This window comes from Sciurus vulgaris (genome assembly GCF_902686455.1).
Source record: "Sciurus vulgaris genome assembly, chromosome: 11".
Lineage (NCBI taxonomy): Eukaryota > Metazoa > Chordata > Mammalia > Rodentia > Sciuridae > Sciurus > Sciurus vulgaris.
In genome coordinates, this window is record NC_136472.1 from 12,795,459 (window position 1) to 12,816,962 (window position 21,504).

Genomic DNA, 21,504 nt, shown 5'->3' on the forward strand with positions numbered 1-21,504 from the left:
GTCCAATTATGACTAACAACCTTCCCGGAAGAGGAGACAGGACAGAGGTGTGCAGGGAGAAGAGCTTGTGAAGACGCTGGAACACAGGCCTCGGAAGAAGCCTCCCCAACACCTTGACCTTGGATTTGCCACCTCCAGAACTGGGAGATCGGAAGTTTCTGTTGCGGAAGCCCCCCTCTGCCCCTGGTCTGTGGGCTACCCCAGTGATCGGGAAGACAGCAAAGTCACGTTTCTTGCTTGTACAGAGTTTTAACCCAGTGTCTTGTTGGACCTGTGTCTTGTTTTTTTTTCTCTCTCTCTCTTAAGGTTTATTGGTTTATTTATTTATTTTTATCAGAGCTATATAGTTACACACAGTAGGTGGGTCCACCCGACCCGCTCATATGAGCGTGGAATTGACTTCAGTTCCCCATCCCCCTGCCTTCCCAGTCTTCCTCCCCTCCCCCGCTCTCCTTCCTCTACTCTGCTGGACTTCTGTCGCTCAGCTGTTGGCTTACATGCGATAGACTCTTTTTACTTAGGTGAAATTCCCTGTGGTGTATTCCACATACGACAGAAAACATTTGACCTTTGAATTTCTGAGTCTGGCTTGCTTCACCTGGCACGATAGTCTCCGTTTCCAACCATTCACTGGCAAATGCCATAATTCATTCTTCATTATGGCTAAGAAGAACTCCATTGTGAATATCTACCATTATCTCTTCATCCATTCCTTTCCTGACGGGTACCTGCGTTGATTCCATAATTTAGCTATTGTGAATTGTGCTTCTATAAACATTCGTGTGGCTGTATTGCTATAGTATGCTGACTTTAGTGACCAAGGAGTGGGCTAGCTGGGTCACATGGTGGTTCCAACCTTAGTTTTTGAGGAACCTGCATACTGCCTTGCAGAGTGGCTGTACTAGTCTGCAGTTCCACTAAAATGTATAAGCCTACTTTTCTTCCCCACAAGATTGTCAGCATTTATAAATTTTGCATTCTTTAATCATTGCCATTCTGACAGGAGTAAGAAGAAATCTTAGTGTTGTGTTGATTTGCATTTCCCTGATGGTCAGGGATGTGAGACTTTTTTTTTGTATATTTTTTGGCCATTTGTGTTTCTTCTTTAGAGAGGATTTTTTATTTATTTATTTTTGCCCATTTATTGATTGGATTATTTGGGTTTTTTTTTGTGTGTGTGTGTGTGTGTGTGTGTTAAGATTTTTTGAGTTCTTTATATATTCTGGATATTAACCTCCTGTTGGAGGAGGAGCTGGCCAAGATTCCTCCCACTCTGTAGACTCTCCCTTCATGCTCTTAATCATTTATTTTGTTGTTCAGAAGCTTTTTAGTTTGATGGCATCCCACTTATTGATTTGTGGTTTTATTTCTTGTGCTTTAGGGTCTTCTTAAGGAAGTTGATACCAGGAGTTATCATATGATGGAGAAACCTGATGTTTTCTTCTATTAGTTGCAAGGTCTCTGGTCTAATTCCTAAGTCTTCTATCCATTTTGATTTCACTTTTGTGCAGGGTGAGAGACAGGGGTCTACTTTCATTTTTCTACATATAGCTCGCCAGTTTTCCTAGCACCGCTTGTTAAAGTGGCTGTCTTTTCTCCAAAATATGTTTTTGGCACCTTTGTCAAGTATTGATGGCTGTAGGTATGTGGATTTGTCCATGTCTTCTATTCTGTTCCATTGGTCTTCATGACTATTTTGAAGCCAATACTATGCTGGTTTTTTGTTTTTGTTTTTTTTTTTAAATTTGAGCTTTATAGTTATACATAAAAGTTGGGTTCATTGCCACAAATTACACATGCTTGCAATTTGATTTCAGTTCATGTGCTGTTTTTGTTACTACAGCTCTGTAGTATAATTTCAAATCTGAAGCCTCTTGCTTTGCTTTTCTTGCTTAGTATTACTTTGGCTATTCTGGGTCACTTATTCTTCCAAATGAATTTTAGAATTGTTTTTTCTAATTCTGTGAAGAATGCCGTCGGTATTTTGATGGGAGTTGCATGGAATCTGTTTATTGCTTTTGGTAGCATGGTCATTTTTTTGTGTTTTGTGGTTTTTTTTTTTTTTTTTTTTTTGTACCAGGGATTGAACCCAGGGGCACTCAAGCACTGAGCCACATCCCTATGTCGTATTTTATTTAGAGACAGGGTCTCACTGAGTCTCTTAGTGCCTCACCGTTGCTGAGGTTGCTGAGGCTGGCTTTGAACTCTGCCTCAGCCTCCCCAGACCCTGGGATTACAGGCGTGCCACTGCACCTGGCTAGTATGGTCGTTTTGACACTATTAATTCTGCTTATCCAGGAACTCGTGATGTCTTCCATCTTCTAAGGTCTTCTTCAATTTATTTCTTCAGTGTTCCATAATTTGCGTTCTAGAGGTCTCTTACTTGGTGTAAGGGTTGATTTGAATGGTCAGCCTGATTGGATTAAGAGATGCTGATGATCAAGAGGCTTCTGGGTGGGTCAGTGAGGACGTGTCCAGGAATGATTGGCATGTGGGATAGTGACCTGAAGTGGAGCACCTCCCTACGCGTGGGCAGCACCACCCAATAGGATGGAATAAAAGCTGGAAGAACAAGGAAGCAGATGCTGATGCAAGCTTGGTTCTTCTTGAACGGGTTCTTGATGGCTGCTGCATTTTCCTGAGGATATCAGACTCTGGCTTCTTCGCTCTTCCAAAGTGAACTCTGCCAGTGATTCTCCAGGGAGTTTCCAGAAGCCTTCCATTTCAGACTAGGGTACCCTCTTGTTCTGGGGCTTCTGCCTCTAGGACTGCACAGCTACTGGTTCCTCCAGCTCTCCAGCTGCAGATGGCCATTGTGGACCATCCAGGTTCTGGTCGTGTGAGCCAATCTAATAAATCCCCTTCTTATAATCATACTTCCTGTTGATTCTGTTCCTCTAGAGAACCCTGACTAATACACATGGTTAGATTAAGTCCCAAGTATTTTATTTTTTTTGAGGTTATTGTGAAAGGAATGGTTTTCCTGATTTCTTCCTCCATTGAATCACTGTTGGAGTCTGGGAAAACCACTGATTTATGGATGATCTGGTATCTTGCTACTTTGCTCATTTACAAGCTCTAGAAGTCTTCTGGGGGAGATTTTGGGTCTTCTATACATAGGATCTTGTCATCAGCAAACAGATAGTTTGGCTTGTTTTCCTCTTTGTATCCCTTTGCCTTTGCTCTCTTACCTGAGCGCTCTGGCTGTTTCAAGGACTCTATTGACTAGGAGTGGTGAGAGTGGACAGCCTTGTCTTGTTCCTGATTTTAGAGGAAAAGTTCTTAGTTTTCTTCATTGGTATGATGTTGACTTTGGGTTTGTCACAAATGGCCTTTATGATGTTGAGGTAAGTTTCTTCGATCCCTAGCAAAAAGGAAAAGAACCAAAGTAACGCCATTTTGTTCTGACCTGACTCCATTATATGCTTGCTTGTAACGTTTTCCTTTCAGCCTCCAGAAGCTGTATCTATGTTGACAGAACAGTAGGACCTTCCTGTGATCCTGATTCGGCACTGAGGTATAACAAAAATGACTCAGACATGTTTAGTCAAAACTATTCTCTCATGTAATCATGTATCTGTCTCAACAGGGTCTTTCTGACCTACATGTGCCTCAATTGTTCTTGTGGTTTTGCCTTTATAAACCCCTGCACTCCCATGTTCCAGACTGTTCTCCCAATAGCCATTTTGGGCTTTGTGTGAGATAGGCAGTCGGTCGGCTAATAAAGACTCTTAATTTTGTACTTCTCAGTGGTGATCGGTCTGTTCTTAAATTGTGCTCCACGAAACCTAGCTTTCCCAGCATTTTTAGCATGAGTCTGTGTGGGATTTTATCAAAGGCCTTTTCTGCATTTCTGAGATGATCATGTGATTCTTGTCCTTTATTCTGATTAAGTGGTGAATTACATTTATTGACTGGTATATGTTGAACCAGCTTGCATCCCTGGAATGAAACCCACTTGATGGTGGTATATTCTTGATTTTTTTTTTTTTTTTTTGGTACTAAGGATTAAACCCAAGGGCGCTTAACCAGTGAGCCGCATCCTCAGACTTTCATTAAATTTAATATTTTATTTTGAGACAGGGTCCTGCTAAGTTGCTTAGGGCCTCGCTAAGCTGCTGAGGCTGGCTTTGAGCTTGTGATCCTCCTGCCTCAGCCTCCAGAGTTACTGAAATTATGACATGCACCATCACACCCAGATTGCTGTGTTTTTGAATGAGGTTTGCTAATATTTTCTTAAGGATATTTGCATATGTGTTCATCAGGGATATTGGTCTGTAGTTTTCTTTCCTTGATGTATCTTCATATGGTTTTTATATCAGGGTTGCTGTGTCATGTTTTCTTAACATCAATTTCATATAACATTTTGTCCAAAAATATTTACTGAGCATCTATCATGTCCCAGTGATACTGCTGTTTACTTTGACGAGTCCTGCTTCCTTAGATGCTGAAGTATAACACCAGAGAAGCACGATGAGGCAAGTGTAGAGTAGAAAGTCAGAAACTTTCTTAAAGGATAGTAAAACAGACATTTCCCTGGTGGAAACAGACTTCTCCCTGGTGAAAGAAGGGGACCCAAAGAAGATTCCATGGGATGAGCAAATCTTGCTCCTTTTATAGATTTAAAGTTCTTTGTTCTCCTGCTCTCTTCCCCCTTATCTCTTTCCTTGCATCCTATGTGACTAGGCCCTGGATATGCCCCAGTGGGATGGCACAAAGGTGAGAAGCAGGTGGGCAGGGGAAGGGTCAAATGCAGGCAGGTGGCGGCCCAGGGGGTATTAATTAGCAATTCCCTGCCTGTAGCCTTTTGGGAGAAGTAGTGTAGGCAGGTAAACTTGGTAGTCAAAGGGCTCTGGAGACACTGACATTCCAGTCTCCCAGGGGCTGGCTCCAACTCACCAGACTCAGAAGGCGTCCATTTTCTCCATTTGACCAGCTTCCCTACGCCACACTGACTGCCTGTCCTCAATTCTGGCTTCACCGGGCCCTAATTTAAGCAGTGCAGATTCACCAAGGTACAGAACAGAGTTAAATCCCTGCCCCAGAGAGCTCACACGCCGGGGAGGGAGACCGAAAATCAGCAAGCTAAGTGAATTCTGGAGCATGTGAGACTGTCATGCTGGAGGGAACCAGAGAGCAAGGAAGGGGACAGACGGTGGGGGGGAGAGCGCTTATCCTAAGCTCCAGCTGCTTTTCTTAAAGACTTAACTCACACTCATCATCTTAAGAGCAGAAGAGTCCTTCCTGTCGATGATTTCCTAGCTCTGAGAATCTGGGGTGGTTTCCAGCCTTCACTGGGAAAATCTTTAGAGTCAATAAATAATTTATAGCTAATAATGATAAACATATGTATATATGTGTGTACATATATGTAATAATTAGCTACAGATTACATATGTCTAATTTATATGTCTGTATATATGGTACATATACATATATTTGGATTCCATTTGTCAGAGTGGGATTAGCAGGTCTAAAGGTAGAAGGGTTTGTAAGACAGCGATCTGATGTTGCTAAATAGCCAGCCATTCCAGTAGATGGAACTGATGGACAATCCAAGACCCGCAAGTTAGCATGTGGGGGGGGGCGGTGGAGTGGGTGTAAGTTTGCCTTGGCCTGTGGGTGTCAGTCCTCAGCTCACCTGCTGCTCTTGGAAGCTGTTTCTATGGGAAAAAATCCTTCCTGGGAGGAACCCAGGCAATCCCAGCAAAGGCAGGGTCTCCTCTCTGCTGCAGGACTTTCTCTGTCTCTTATAAAATAATGCTCAGCTTTCCCCCTTAGCTTAACAGTAATTGCCGAAAAAAACTAAGGCAAGTGTAAGAAGAGAGAAAAAATAATTGTCCCCAGAAGTGGCTTCTGGATGTCACCACCCGCGTGTCCTTTGGTTCTTGGGTGGCCTTTGGTTTTCGTCTTGCGTATGTTTGAAGCAGCAGTCGCTCGTGCTACTGCGCCAGGCTCGGCTCTAAAGGTTTCTCATGGTAGATTTATTTAGTCACAGTCCTGAAAGGTAGGACGTGTTCTCTCCTGTGACGTCGCCACACTACTGGTGAGGGAGGTGGGATGTGGGAATGGGGTCCAAGGACAGTCGACCTCCGGGACAGTCACAGGAAGGACAGCTGCTCTCTGAGGGAAGCAGGCCATCAGCCAGGTGGCCCCTTAGGGTCCTTTCTAGCTTGTGGTTTCCTGTGAAACCTGCATCCCAGGGTCACCACAGCTCCTGTGTCCCGAATGGAAGGGTCATGGGAGGGAGGACGCCACCTTGCAGTACTATGCACACAGAGGAGCCTCGTATTCCCCTCGGTTTCTGCCTTCTGGATTCCCCTCCCTCTGCCCTCTGAATCCTGGGCCTCTGCCTGGGGTCTCCAGGTGGGAAGAAGCCATAGCCCTGAAGCCAGAACTGGGGACAGGCAGTTAGTGTAGAAAGAGGGGATCGGGTCAAATCGAGGAAATGGAGGCCATGAAAGCCATCTGCCTCTGGAAGTTGGAGACTGTCCCCAGGAGAATGGAATGTTAAGGATCTCTGGAGCCCATTGATTACCAGATTTACCTGCCCTTGTCAGGGACTGCAAGCCAGGAGCTGCTAATTAATGCCCCCTGGGCCCTTGCCTGGCTCAATCACTTTGGCCCACCCCCGGGCCCCTTCTGCTTCTCACTTTTTACATCTCACCTGCAAAACCAGGCCTCGTCACATAGGCAGGAAGGAGAGATAAGGGGGAGAGAACTGAGAACGAAAGAGACTTTAACCTATAAAAGATGTAGGGTGCGCGCACTTCTTGGGATTCTAGAACATCAGCCATGGCCCCCTTCTCCCTCCTGGGAGAAGTCTGTATTATTTCCTTTAAATAAAACCTGCTTAGTATGCTTGCCTTGGCTACTTCTCTAGTGTTCACACTTCAACATTAGGGGGAACAGAACTCGTCACCGGTAAGGGGTGGTATCAGCCCCACCCCAAACCAAATGGCTTCCTAGCTGTTCCGGAGGAAGCTCAGGGTGGCCTGCCGCAGAAGGCTGAGGCTTTGTTCACCTGGTCCCTTTCAAGAGATTCTCTAAGACAGTCTGAAGCCAACAGGAGGGCCTGCTGGACATTCGCGGGGTGGGAATGGCTCAGGCATCCACAGGGGCCCTCCTCGTGGGAAGCAGGGCCGGGAAGGACATTGCAGGAGTGGGCGACAGAGAGCAGGCGTCTGGAGCTCCTTCCCCGCCTCGAGAGGAGCTGGGGGATCCACCAGTTCAAAGGGCCTCGCCCAGAGCCGCCACCAGCAGAAGGCTACTTACTGCCCAAGGTCCTTTAGAGACAGAGAGAATAGAATCCGTCTTCAACTATCCTTTGCCCCTCTTCTGGATGAGGAGGTGGCGAGGTGGGCACCGCTCTCCCCTCTGAGAGGACAGAGAATCAAAGACCAGGGGAGGGCAGGAGGGAGGGGCTTTTGGTTTCTTGGCTCCATTGGCCTCTGAGATCTCTGGCCCTTTTCTGGTTCTGCAACTGCCCCAGGCTCCTTCCTGAGGTCTCTTTTGCATTCAAGCCAGTTAGATTTGGCCTGTCCCCCTTGAGGTCTAGACTACATTGGCGAATCTTGCTTCATTCAGAAGGCCGACTGGACAGAGAGGAAAGCCACTGTTAGTATTAGCACCATTGCAAACGAAACCCTTTATTCTCCACCAAGGGCAGGGCTCTGTGGAGCCCCGACAGCTCACGTCAGCTTCCCTGGATGGGAATCTGCCACACGTGGCTTGGATCTGTGCGGGGGCGGGCGCAGCCTCCTGGCGAGGCCCAGCGTTCACGCTGCCGGAGCCAGGCCAATTCTGTTGTTGGCCCGATCGAAAACCGTGAAATACAGCCTCAGGAAGACGTCTCCCAGGATCCAGGTCTCCGAGGGAAACGGGTGGTCTAGACCTTCGAAGCTGCTGTAGCAGGTGTGTGAACGACTCTGGAGAAGTCGGGACGCCGGCTGTCACTCCGAGCCCCCCGCCCACCTTCAGTAGTCACAGCCAGTGGCCTCTCAGTGTCCCATCCCTCCTGAGCAGGAGTGGAGAGGTTCCCTTGAGCTGCTGCAGAGTGGGGCGTCCTGCCGGGACCAGGCTGCTTCCAGTTCCCTCGCCCTCTGCTGTTTCTTCCTGGGACCCTCGTTCGGGCTGCTCCTCTCTGGACCCAGCTCCCCTTCCCCGATGGCCCTGCTCTGGGGACCTGTCTGCCCAGCTTTCCCCTCACACAGCTCCCGGGTACCATCCGCACGGAGCCTATGTGGACCTGCCCCCAACCCCATGGTCCCCTCCTGCCTCTCTGCACCTGGGCTGTCTGTTCCCTCTCTGCCCCTTTAGTCCCTTTGGCCTGGCCTGGACTCCCAGGGGCACTGGCTAGCACCGAGCTTCTCCTGAGCCCCCGTGCTGAGGGGTCCCTGGGCTGAGGGGTCCTGATGCTGAGGGTCCCCGTGCTGAGGGGTCCCGTGCTGAGGATCCCCGTGCTGAGGGTCCCATGCTGAGTGATGGGCCCCGTGCTGAGGGGTCCCGTGCTGAGGGGTCCCGTGCTGAGTGATGGGCCCCGTGCTGAGGGGTCCCGTGCTGAGGGTCCCGTGCTGAGTGAGGGGTCCCCGTGCTGAGTGAGGGGTCCCATGCTGAGGGGTCCCGTGCTAGTGAGGGGTCCCCGTGCTGAGGGGTCCCGTGCTGAGGGTCCCTGTGCTGAGGGTCCCCGTGCTGAGTGAGGGGTCCCATGCTGAGGGGTCCCGTGCTGAGTGAGGGGTCCCATGCTGAGGGGTCCCATGCTGAGGGTCCCCGTGCTGAGGGTCCCGTGCTGAGGGGTCCCGTGCTGAGGGGTCCCGTGCTGAGGGTCCCGTGCATCCTCTGTTCATGTGCACATCCCAGCCCCCAGACTGTCGCTGTGTCTGAGGAGGAGGAGGGAGCCGGGGCTGGGCAAGGGCAGTTGTGACCTAGGGTGACCACATAACTCATCATCCACAGTGGGCAGTTTGGCGATGGGAAGGGAGCTCCCTATGATGGCGAGCCTGTCCCTGCCACTGCCCTTCGGCCTATGTCACCTTTCCAGCTAGTGCCACCTGATTGAACTGACGCTCGGGGGCAGGCCCTGGGTGCCCTCTCCTGTTCCTCGCACTGTGCCAGCGGCGGGTGGCGGGTCACTACTTAAGGAGGATGAGGGAGGGCGACTGCCCTGGCCTGTCCAAGGTTGGTTTTGTGGAGGCGCCAGCTGCGCAGCAGCTGCAGTGCACATCACGACCACCAGGGGCGCCTTCCTTCCTCCCAGCCCGAGGATTCCCGCCACTCACCACCGGAGCCCGGCCCTGGGGCGGCTCCTCACCTCCTGGATGTAGGCACTGGCTGGCACTGGGTAGTTGACGCCACTGATGTTGAAGTGGATGTCGGGCAGGGAGCCGACAGTGTTACAGTCCACGACATACTGTGGGGCGTGGGGAGCAGAAGCTTGGTCCCGTGTGGGGAGAGCCCAGAGTGACCCTCCGCACCCCCTGTACCTGGCCATTGCTGTAGGGCTGGGCGTTGATGATCTTTTGGATGCTGAGGATATAGTTCGGTGGGCCGTTCAGTAAGGAGGTCCCGGTATCGATAATGGCCTGGCAGCCGCCGTCACAAGCAACCACCTTCCCGTTCATGGAGATGCTGAGACAGGGAGCAGAGAGACGCCAGGATCGCTGTGCCTGCTCCCCAGCCATCTCTGGAAGAGCATGGCAGCTTCACCCCACCCTCTGCTTCCCTCGCATTGGTCACCCTACGCTTCTGTGACCTCTGTTAAGTTGGTTTGTTTTGGAGCTGGGGTCTCTCTATTGCCCAGGCTGGCCTCCAACCCCTGGGCTCAAGCGATCCTTCCACCTCAGCCTCAGGAGTAGCTGGGTCTTATAGGCACGGGACCCTTGCCCTTCCATTCTTGAAATCCTGGTGCTCTTTCCTGCCTCAGTGCCTTTGCACAAGCAGGTCTCTCTTCCTAGAATTGCCCTGCCCTGCTGCTGGGCTCATTTCTCCTCATTCTCCAGGTTCCAGCTAAAGTCCTATCTTCCTGGTTTCCAGCAGGTGGCATGTCATTATCAGTGTGACTCCTTCACGAGCAGCTGCCCTCCAGGATGCCGGGTCCAGCACCCACACACAGCCACTGCTCAACAGGTTGGTTGAGTGAGTCAATGAACCAACAAGAACCAGGGGCAACCAAGAACTGTATCTGGAGTCAGACCAACTCCGGGGCCCACGGTGAAGATGGAGGGTCCATCCGGGAGGAAGAGGCCTGCAGGCTGCTCTGGAAGGCCGTCCCCAGCAGTGCCTGGCTCAGACACAGACCCTGGCCCAGGCAGTGGCCGAGGCAGCCTGAGGGGAAGGCCACCCCCTCGTAGAGCATCCAAAGGAGGTTTACAGTGTTTGTCTGAGGGAATCACAGGGACTCTGGTCAGTCCTGGTCCCCAGGTCCTCAGGCACTCGCGTCTCCCAGCTTCCTGAGTGTTGCAGCCCTGCCCACCACTGGCTGGCTGGGGTAGGGGGTGTCCTTGTGTCTGTGTTGCTTTCAGATCTCGACAACCTGGCAGACTTCTCTCTGCTACTGGCCATCTGCTTGTGGGTGACCAGTCTTCCTGGCTGCCCAGGATCTCTCCTCTTTTCAAATGGAAAGCCCCATGTCCTGGGAAACCCTCCGTCCTGGGTGTAGCGGGATGGTGGCACTTGTGGTGACTGTTCAGCCTGCTCACTTCTCTCCCTGACCCCTGGTCTCTGCAGCTTAGGTGCTTGGGTCACTTCTCACCCACCCTGGCTGCTGCAGGCCTGGGCACGCTCATGGGCCTCTTCCAGAGAAACCGCCTCCCCTGGCCTGAGGTCCAGCCACTTCCTAGTGCCCAAGACTCAGGCCTGCTCCATTTTTTCTGCTCAAAAGCCTGGTCAGGAAGCCCGGGGAGGTCACGAAGCCGTGACTAGGCGGGGTGTGTGTCCGTGTGTCCGTCTGTGAGTGTGTATGTGTCGGGGTGATTGTGTTTGTGTGACTCCATGCACATGTCTTGTGACTGTGTGTGTTTGTGTGTGTCCACCTCGGTGGCTGTACACGCTGCTGGGTGTGCACATGGGTGCAGCTGCCTGTCTGAGCATGGGCCTGTGTGTCCCTGTGATGTGCACAGGTCACAGGGCTGCATCACCCAGGCTTACCTGTCCATGGCTAACTGCCAGTAGGTGGGTCTGGACACGGGCACCCAGTGAAGCTCTCCGCTGTAGTAGGAGGGGTCCACCCCGCCCAGCATCAGCACGCTGCCCTTCTCGTCCTTGCTGGAGCGGAGGAAGAGGAAGGCCGTTGCCACAGAGCCCAGCACACCATCCCCCGCACCGTCCAGCTGTGCTTATGTCACTGGCTCAATCCACAAGGCCCCGTAGGGCTGGCCCAACCCATGCCCCACTCTGTGGACAGGGAAGTTGAGGCCAGACGGGCTGAGTGCCATCCCAGGCTGGTCACGTGGCTCGCGAAGGGTAAAGCTGAGGTTTGACTGTGGTCGGCCTGGTTTCCCTGCTGGGCTGTGAGCACCCCGCTCTTCTGGGGCCAGGTACCCACCAGCGACCCCAGCAGACTCAGAGGCAGCTGGAAGACGCTGTGTCCAGAGGTGTCTGACCTCTACCACGTCTAGCCCGGCATTTTCCAGAAAAACTGAGGCCCGAGGGGGTCTCGCATGTCTTTGGGGCCACCCAGGACTGACCTCGTGGGTGCAAACCGGTCAGTCCACAGGGCTCCGGGCCTGGCGGGGCCCACACCTCTGCTGGCCTCGGTTTTTTATTTTTTGGTGCTAGGATTGAACCCAGGGTCGGGTGTATTGCTAAGTGCACGCTCTCCCACTGTTCTACACCCCAGCCCTTGATTTTTTTAGATACTTTGGAGCAAAGTCCCCATGCTATTTTGCAAATTATGTATCTGGTCCTGGACTCAGGAAAATTTTAGTGAGGGAGGAAACATCCAGCTGACCTCTCTCCTTCCACACCTAACCCTTTGGCAAATTGTGTGAGTTCTTTCTCCAACCTACAGCCTCCCCTCTCCACTCTTCTCTCTACACTGGACCAGGCATCCACTCTCTCTCCTAAAGAGCCTACTGCAGCCTCTTCCCTGGCCTCCCTGCCTCCACTCTGGTCCTTCTCTGGTGGGCACCCAGGGTGAGCTTCCAAAAAATGTAAATTGGATGCTAATGACTGATTAGATCACCCCCAATGTGTACAAGCCTCAAATCATCACACAACACCCCATAAATCTGTATGATTAAACAAGTCTGTTAAAGTAAAATTAAGCTCAAATTGGAAGGTAAAACAGAAACACAAGTCAGATCACAGGTCTTGCCTGCCTCTCCCCTTTTAGAGACACCCCCCCCACCACTCTCTTAAACCCCAGGCCCCACCCTGGGCCACGCAGCCCCCTGGCTGGTCCTTGAGTGCTCCTCCCTCCTTTCTCCTGGGGGCCTTGCATTCCCCTCCCCCTGCCGGAACTTTGCCTCTGAAGCCTCTCCCAGCTCAGAGAGGCCGCCCCCACCTCTGTCTGTTCTATCAGCCCGAGTCACTGCTTCCGCCAAACCAGTTACTGACCCCAGTTTATTCCCCTTTCATTCGTTTACTCATTTTTTGCCTTCCTCTCCACCTCTTGTCTGTCTCCTCGTGTGTACCGAGCAGCACCCGGGACATAGTACATGTTCAATAAAGGCTTGTTGAATGAATTAACTCTTTGGACTGAGCACAGGTGTTCCTGAGGCTTACTGAGGTTAAAACACTCACTTAAAGTTGTGCTATAGACCTGGCGTTTGAACTCGGCTGCCCCCAGAGCCCAGGGCTCAACCACCTGCCTCTCCTGCCTCCTATGCAGATCCGTTGTTGCTGTTTCTTCCTTCTCCATCCTCTGCCAGACCCTTAGGTCAGGAACCTCAGCTTTTCTTTGTCTTCTTCTTTTTTTCTTTTGTGGTACTGGGGATTGAACCAGGTGTGCTCTATCACTAAGCCACATCCCCCAACTCTTTTTAAATTTTTTATTTTGAGAAATGATCTCAACAAATTGCCCAGGCTGGCCTGAAACCTGTGGTCCTCCTGCCTCAGCCTCCCAAGTAACGAGGATTATAGGTACACACCACTTCACCTGGCTAACTTCAGCTTTTCTTTACCAAGAGTTGTGGCTGGGGACTTGATGGACTGACCATCACCATGAGGGAGTGTTCTGAGGACTGAGTTCGAGTCTTGCTTTGACTAGTGCCAGGCTGGACTGTCAAGAGTGTCAGAGGCCTTCTCTGAGCCTCGGTTTCCTCATCTGCCAGATGAAGCCACTGGGCTCTAGGGGTCAGCACACCTTTCCATAAAGGACCAGACTTTCTATCTTTTAGCATTTGCAAGCCACACAAAATCTTTTGCTTTGCACAACATTGTCACCATAGTGCAAAAGCACCCACAGACATCAGTAAATGAACAAGCACACTTGTATTTCAATAAAACTTCATTTAGGGCTGGGGAGATAGCTCAGTTGGTAGAGTGTTTGCCTTGCAAGCACAAGGCCCTGGGTTTAATCCCCAGCACTGCAAAATAAATAAATAAAATAAAAAATAAAACTTCATTTATAAGGCTGGGCACTGGGGTACACACCTGCAATCCCAGCAATTTAGGAGGCTGAGGCAGGAGGATTGCAAGTTTGAGGCCAGCCTCAGCAACTTATCAAGACCCTGTCTCAAATAAAGAATAATAAAAAGGGCTGGGAATGTAGCTCAGTGGTAAAGCACCACTGGGTTCAATCTCCAGTATGCTCCCCTCCCCAAAAAGTCTTCAATTACAAAAATAGATGGTGGGCCACTTCTGGACCCCAGGTCATAGTCTGCTGGCTTCTAAGGAATCTTCTGGATCAGAGTCTATAGTTTTCGTATGCAACTGGAAGTGTGCTACAGGCAGATTGGAGAACCAGCTTGCTGGCCCCAACTTACCTGCTCAGGTAGAAGGCAAAGAGGTTCTGAGCAAGGAGACCCTGTTTCCACAGGTTGTCAAAGACAGGCGTGGTTCCCGGAAGGGCCAGGCTGGGGTAGCCCAGGCCCAGGATGCCGTCGAAGACCGCGTATTTCATGAAGTCACCAGGCTCCTGCAGACTCAGGCCAAATGCCTGGGCTGCATCCACGAGGCCCCCGATCTGCGGCAGAGAAGGGTGTCGAGCTGGGGGCCTGGCAGGCGGGGCTGGGCTGGGAGTGGGTGAGGAGGCGCATTGCACTGTGGGAAAGAGCTGAGGCCGGCGGGTGGTGGGCACTGCGGGTGCTTCTCCCAGGCAGGAGCCAGCCCGGGCATCTGCGTGGCAGCGTGGTTCATTACACCAAGTGGTCCCAGGGCTTTGGGAAAGTCTGTTGTGGGTCTCCTCTGGGGGGTGTGCCTGTGTGTGCACGCGGGCGCCCTGGAGGGGCGGCCCCCAGGTTGATTAGATTCTCAATCCAACTCCCAGGGAGGAGCCCGCGAGTCAGCAGGTTGAGTCTGGCCCTGTTTTTCCTACTGGAGTTTCTGGAGCCATCAGCTGCCTCTGGGGACTCCAGAGCAGTTCTGCTTTCTCTAGAAAACCGAGCCACACCTCTTCTCCGCCACTGACCGGCTGTGTGACCCTGGGCAAGCACTCCCTCTCTGTTCCCTCTTAGGTAGAAGTGGAGATCAGAGCAGGGCCTGCCGAGGGGTGGGGGGTGGGTGGTTATGGAGAGGATTAAATGAGTCATCACAACAGGAGTGCCCGCGGAGTGTGGCGTGTGAAGACTTCTCTCCCTGCCTCTGGAAGAATTGGCCTCTTGCTCACTACGGGGAGAGGAGCTGCAATCTGCACCCCAGGCACCTGCAGCCCGCTGGAGGGTCAGCCCCACAGGAGCCCCAGGGACACAGCCCCGCAGGGTGGGTGGAGGGGGGACTCCAGAAAGGACAGGTACTCCCAGCTGACCCTGCCTCCGGTCCTGTCAGTGGGGGTCACTCCCAGGACCCGCCCTGCCTTGGCCTCCAGTCTCTACGTTACCCTGACAGTGTCGTAGGCAAGAAATCCCGATATGGCTCCGGAGCCATAGACCAGGTGAATGGGCCGACCAGAGACCAGGAATGTGGAGGAGCGCAGAGGGTCAAAGCTGCTGTGGCTAGCTGCGAGACACCGGAGGGAGCAGCCGTCAGGCCTGCCGGGCCCGCAGGGAGGGACGGACAGACGGACAGACATGCACCGGGGTCGGGCACTCACCGCAAGCCCCGCTGGAGCAGTAGGTGGAAGGCACCCACAGGTCAGCGGAGCCGGTGTCTAGGACCACCTTGAAGTCCTGAGGGGGCGTGCCGATGCTGACGATGCCCACGTAGGCCAGCTGCAGGGGATTGCTGGCTCAGGCTGGCCAGCTCCGGCCATCCCTCTCACGCAAGACTTCCCCACCACTTCCCCGGAGCCTGTGCTCAGGCAGCACCTTGGCCTGGCTGGCCCTGCGGCCTCCCCTCCCCCTCCCCCCGCCTCCCCTCCCCCCCGCCTCCCCTCCCCCTCCCCAGGAAGCCCCCTTCTCTGAACTGGGTGCACCAGCCACACCCCCAGCGGCCTTTTATTTGACAGGTATCTGTTCTCTGCCCATTTTCGTGGCTGGGCTAGAGGTTCTGGAAGAGGCGACGAGGATTTTGGTCCCCGCCCTTCCCGGGCACGCTGGGGCAGATCTTGGTGCCACGGCGGTGGAAGCGCCTCTACCCCGGGTTTGAGCTTGGATTGCGGTTGGGGTTTTGCGTTGATTAGACGTGGCTCAGCTTCCGTGGGGCTAGGTGATTCTCCACATCAGAAGGGACACCAGACTGCCCAGGGACAGTCATTGGCACAGAAAGGATGCACCTGGCATCTGGCCACTGTTAGGCCCGGACTCCACGGTCCCACAGCTGAGCCTGGGAGTCCTCTTGGGGGACAGGCGGCTGTTTCCCGGTGCTTCTGCCTGCAGGACCCTCCCCACCCCAGGCTGGCTCTGGTCCCCAGGGGAGCCCCAGGCCGGGGGGAGCCCACCTCCCTGCCACACTCACATCCAGGTAGTTCCTCATGGGCTCGAAAGCTACTCCCGGGTCCGGATGTTTCTCAAGAGACTTGTGGGCTGGGCCGCGTGGGTATCTCTCCAGGTAGTCGTTCAGCACGTTGTTCTCCCGAAGGTTTTCTCGCAGGGATTTGATCTTCATCAGAGGGAGCCTGAAACACCATCAGGAAGGAAAGGCCATGAGAGGCAGCCCCCTGCTGCAGTTTGCCCTGTGACCGTCCTGGGCATCGTACAAGCATCCTTGTGAGTGTCCCAGGGACAGGCCACTCCATGCAATGGAAAGACCGTGAACCGCGGACCTACGTTTGAAATCCAGGTTCTGTGGTCTAGCTCAAGCCACGTGACCTTTCTAAGCCTCAGTTTCCCTCTCTGTAAAACAGATGGAACCTGGTGCAGCTCAGGAGGCTGAGGCAGGAGGATAGCAAGTTGGAGGCCAGCCTGGGCAACAGAGTGAGACTCTTCTCAAAATAAAACAAAAGGGCTGCAGTGTAGCTCAGTGGTACAGCACTCGCCTAGCGTGTGGTAGGCCCTGGGTTCCACCCTCAGCACCGAAAGAGAATCAAGAGCGGGGAGGGAAGGGCCTTCTCCCTGCGAGTGTGGTGGCATTGCGGGAGAAGCTGGGTCTGCTGCCCCGTCCTCTTTACTACTGTGGCTGCCATCTCTCTGACGCCCCAGGCAGCCCTCGGGGAGGAGAATGGGGACCATGAGCCCCTTTTTACAGGACAGGAATCTGCAGCACAGGGAGTTTGTAGCTTGGCTGTGGTCATGTTGCCTGGGGAAGACACAGCTGGGCCCAGGAGCAGCCCCTCTGATCTGTCCGGACACGATCAGAAGAGAGGGCCCCGGGGAGAAAGCAGGAGAGAGAAAGCTCAAGAGGTTGGGGCTGGGTTATGAGTTAAAGGAAAGAAGAGGGTAGAGGGGTAAGAGAGAGTCAGAACAAAGAGCAATCAGAAAGAAATGAGTTCTACAGGTGCAGAGAAGCCAGGGAGATGCACAGAGAAAGGAGAGAGACGTAGAGACACAGAAACACATCCACACATGGAAAGACAGAGAGAGAGAGAGGGAGAGGGAGAAGAAGAGGGAGAGGGAGAGGGAGGGGGAGAGAGAGAGGGAGGGGGAGAAGAAGAGGGAGGGGGAGGGGGAGGGGGAGAGGGAGAGGGAGAGGGAGAGGGAGAAGAAGAGGGAGAGAGAGGGGGAGAGGGAGAGGGAGAGGGAGAGGGAGAGAGGAGAGAGGAGAGAGCAGAAAAGACCTAGAAGTAGATGTGGCAGAAAGGCTGTTCCTGGAGGGGTCCGTCCCCACAGCTGCACAGGTTGTACACTGAACAATTCTGGGGAGTGCCATTCGCATCACCTGTGATGACTTGTGCCCCTGGAGATGTGTGACCCTGCAGGCCTGCCCCAAGCACTCATGGCAAGCAACTCTTCAGTAAACAAAGACTTTAACTTTGTGAAAGCCAAGAAAGATGCCATTTCCTTCTCCACCCTGGATGAGCAGAATAGAGGGTCAGAGAATAGGAGGGGGAGAGAGGGCCCTACTCCTTGTCCCTTTCATACTTACGTGACCAAGCACTCTGAGAGGGCCACCAGCCCGAGGACCCCAAACCACTTCATGTTCTTCCCTGGGTTTCCGGTTCTCAGGTAGGAGCGGGTCTCGGGCAGGCTGGCTGCCAGGAGCTGCTTGTTAAATACCTTTTGTTCGGCCCTAATCACCCACTTCAGGGCCCATAATGGGGTCTGATAAGAAATACAAACCTTTTCGATAAGCTCTTTCCCGTCAGGAGCAGGGGCCCTAAAATTCTCAGAAAGCAGATTTCCAGTGTAATCTCTTCCTTGGGGCTTGCCTGAGAAAATGCAGCCAGACACCTGCTCTAGCAGAGCCGGATGCTCGCTCTTGGAGATAAAGGCCCTGCGGATAATGTGATAAGAAGAGGTGCCAGGAGCCACGACTGACACGCTCTCATGCTGCCCAGGGAGTGGTCACTGCTGTCCTGAGGTCACAGGCACAGTGCCCATGCTGGAGGAAGCCCCTGGGACAGGAGGACTTACCTGGGGGGAATGGCTTATTTTGAGGCCCTGGGGATGCCAATCCACTTCAAGGATCCAGGTGAGAGCCAGGTGACAATCACACAGTTTTAACATGGCGGAAAATATCATGGCTTGCACCCCAAATGTGCTGCGGCCACCCAGTAAGCCTTTATGGAGGACCCACTGCATGCTGGACGGGGCAAGATGCTGGGACATCAAAGACCTGTAAGACACGGGCATGAGAAAATAAAAATTGTCTACGTTTTCCACGTGTCTGTCGTTGGCTCCGGTTGGCTTGTGTTTGTTTTTAAGCCTCATTTCTTGTCCCCAACACCTGGCTGGACCACTACCTGCCTGCCGCCATCCTGGACACTATCAGCTACCCTGTCCTCCCAGGCCCTCCTGTTCTGTCTTCCTGGTGGAAGAAAATGTCTTCTCATTCTCTCCCAAGTGTCCTGTTATCCCAGTGGACACAAGTATACGACGCCCCGCAGTCCTTATGGGTGGATGTACGTAGCCTTTCCAATCCCTTGTACCTCTCTGTGCTGTGACGGGGTTTATGGTGTCCCAAGCAGTCGCCTTGCATGTGCAGGTTGGCAGGCCTTGCTATGTGTATGTTTTTGATGGTAGAGGGGACGGAACCCACGGACTCGTACATGCTAGGCAAGCACTGTACCACCGAGCTACGTCCCCGGCCCTTTTCATGTTTCATTTTGAGATAAGATTCTTACCAAGTCGCTAACCTGGCCTCCATCTTGGGATACTCCCGCCTCAGCCTCCAGAGTAACTGGGACTGTAGGCCTGGGCCACCCTGCCTGGCTTTTGCTCTACGTGTTCACGAATTAATAAACTCTAAAGTTTAATGTTTCTAAAAAGCAAAAGAAAAGACATGGGCACCCTTACCTTCAGGGAACTTGCAGTCTAGGGCAGGGCCCTCCAGCTCCAGACCCGGCAGGCCAAGTGGGTGGTGGAAGGGCTGGGCGACCCTGGTGGGCGCGGGGCGCGCTGTCCTGCCACAAGGGGGCAGCCTCCACTCGGCTCCCACCCAGGGCGCCAGGCTGGAAGGCCGCGGTGTGCCAAGTTGGCCAGGTTTTCAAGGGAAGTCAGAAGTCTGGATACTCATGTGAATTCCTAATCTTCAAATGTTAGCCGCCGTGAGAGTATGACTTACGTTTTTTGTTTTTTATCCACTGTTCCTGAATCATAACTCCCTCACAAGGCTGCCCGACCCCAGGCAGGTGATAGAAACTCCCATCCTCCCCTGCCTTTCTGCCTTGGAGCAGAAGATACAAAACTCCTCTGACCTGCTCTTGTCAGATGGTAGGCCCTAAGACCTTCTCCTTCCAGAAGGGCTTCTCTCTCACACCCTGAGGGGGGAACGCGCCCAGAGAGACCAAGAATCCAAACAGACTGGACTTGCTGGGTTTTCTTGCCCAGTCTATTCGTATTAGATTGTGCCCTTTTTGTTCAATCACATTTTGTTTGTTTGTTTGTTTTTGGTACCAGGGATTGAACCCAGAGGTGATTTACCCCAGCTCCATCCCCAGCCCTTTTTATTTTTCATTTTGAGACAGGGTCTGGCTAAGTTGCTGAGGCTGGCCTCTAACTTGCGACCCTCCTCCCTCGGCCTCCTGACTGGCTGACTACAGGTGTCCTCCGTCACGCCAGTCACATTTTGACGGCTGTCCAGGCTTTAGTCATACTTGCTCAGTGGTCTCCGTGGAAACCCTTCCGCCAGGGTTCACAGAGCTTTCAAGGGTGGCGCACGCAGTGAGGGCGGCACCCTGTGCCCCGCTGGTACACCTCTCCTCTCCTTTATATAAACCAGTAGATGGAAATGGAATGTTTCCCGGAGTTCTGTGAGTGGCTTGAGCAAATCAGTGGAACCAGAGGAGGGGGTTCAGGGAACCCCAAAGCATAGAAGGCAGACACTCAGGTCAAGCAACGTGGGGCTTGTGACTGGCACTGAAGGGGGAAGGGGCAGTCTTGGGGACTGAGGCCTCAGCCTGTGGGGTTTGATGCTATCTCCAGGTGGACAGTGTCAGAACTGACTATATTCCAGGGCACGCAGCCGGTGTGCACTGCAGAATTACTTGCTTGTGGAAATCCCCATGTTCCTAGGGGTCAGATAAGATCTGCACCGTGGGTTTGTAGTAGGAGACATTGAGTTTGATTTGGCGTTTCCTTTTATAACTTTAGACCAACTGAGTATTTTTTTTCCCCCCAAGGAATATGGTCTGGGTCAATCCTCAAGTATGGTAGGCTGTGTTCAGAGCGGGTAGGCAAGAGGGGGCCGAGAGGGTATTCGATTCGCATTGGTTGAACAAATAAAAGAGTGAATTTTCCTTCTTTCTCTTTTTGAATTTTGCGGTCCTGGGATTGAACCCAGGGTGCTTTACCACTGAGCTGCATCCCCAGCCTTTTGTGTTGAGGCAGGGTCTTATTAGTTTACTTAGAGCCTCACTAAGTTGCCCATGCTTGCCTGGAACTTGCAGTCCTCTGGCTTCAGCGTCCTGAGTTGCTGGGGTTACAGGCATGCACTATGCCTGGCTTTTCTTCCATTATTAAAGAAAGGCCACCAGGGCCAGATAAAGCAATGAAGTTAAAAATAACTTCCATGCGATGAACACTTACTATAATTCCCCTAATAGGATCCAAGCCTTGAAACAGTTTGCCTGCTAAACAAAACATATAAAAGAATAATTTTAAAGTGTTTCGTCAATTAAAGAAGAAAAGCACCATCCAGAATTTGTGCTCAGCCTGAGGAGGTGAGCCTGAGATGAGCCTCCTTCAAGAAAAATGGAATTAGACAGCTCCTTCCAGGGCTTCTAGGACCCTGGTGCATTGCTAGGCCTGTCTGGGGTAGAAAAATGGGGAGGTTGATCTGATCCCCAGTTTCAGGTGGTAGGTGGTGTGGAAATTCTGGGTCTTCTCACTTTTGCATATTGATAAGATTCAGCTTTACCCCCCGAAGAGGGGATTTGACAGCAAGTTACACATACATATGCCTTTAAGTCGGCAATTCTGTATCTACAAGTCTATCCCATAGATACACTCGCTCAGCATCAAAAAGGAGCACATACAAGCATTCATTGCAACATTATTTCAGTAGCAAAAGATTAGAAAACACCACAGGAATGTCCACTGTTAGAGACTGTTGAATAAGCTATACTGCAGGGAACAGACACACAGCGGGGTCTATGGTAGATGGGTGAGGTCTCCAGAGAATACAGTTTAGACTTTTCTCTTTTTTTGAAGGAGGAAGACAAAATGATGTTTATAGTTGGCTACTTTTACACATGCATGTATCTCTCTCTCTCTCTCTCTCTCTCTCTCTGTATACACATTTTTAAAAAGAAAAAGTGAAAGAATAAGCCAAAAAACCCATCAAATTGTTATTTGTGGAGGGGCAGGGATATAAATGAGATTGTTTTATGGTTTAAATTTGCAACCATGTAAATGTTTTATGGATTCTTAA

General features: G+C 52.2%; 1 protein-coding gene across 1 annotated transcript; it reads right to left on the reverse strand.

Annotated features, from left to right (window-relative positions):
- Positions 1-7,684: 7,684 nt before the first annotated feature.
- LOC306640234 (pepsin F-like) lies at positions 7,685-17,612 on the reverse strand (the record flags this gene model as incomplete). Its single annotated transcript, XM_079104345.1, has 9 exons — positions 7,685-7,928; positions 9,311-9,409; positions 9,483-9,627; positions 11,146-11,262; positions 13,926-14,125; positions 14,978-15,092; positions 15,187-15,308; positions 15,994-16,153; positions 17,560-17,612. 9 exons carry the CDS (start codon positions 17,610-17,612, stop codon positions 7,779-7,781), a joined length of 1,161 nt encoding a protein of 386 aa, XP_078960471.1. The 3' UTR covers positions 7,685-7,778.
- Positions 17,613-21,504: the final 3,892 nt, after the last annotated feature.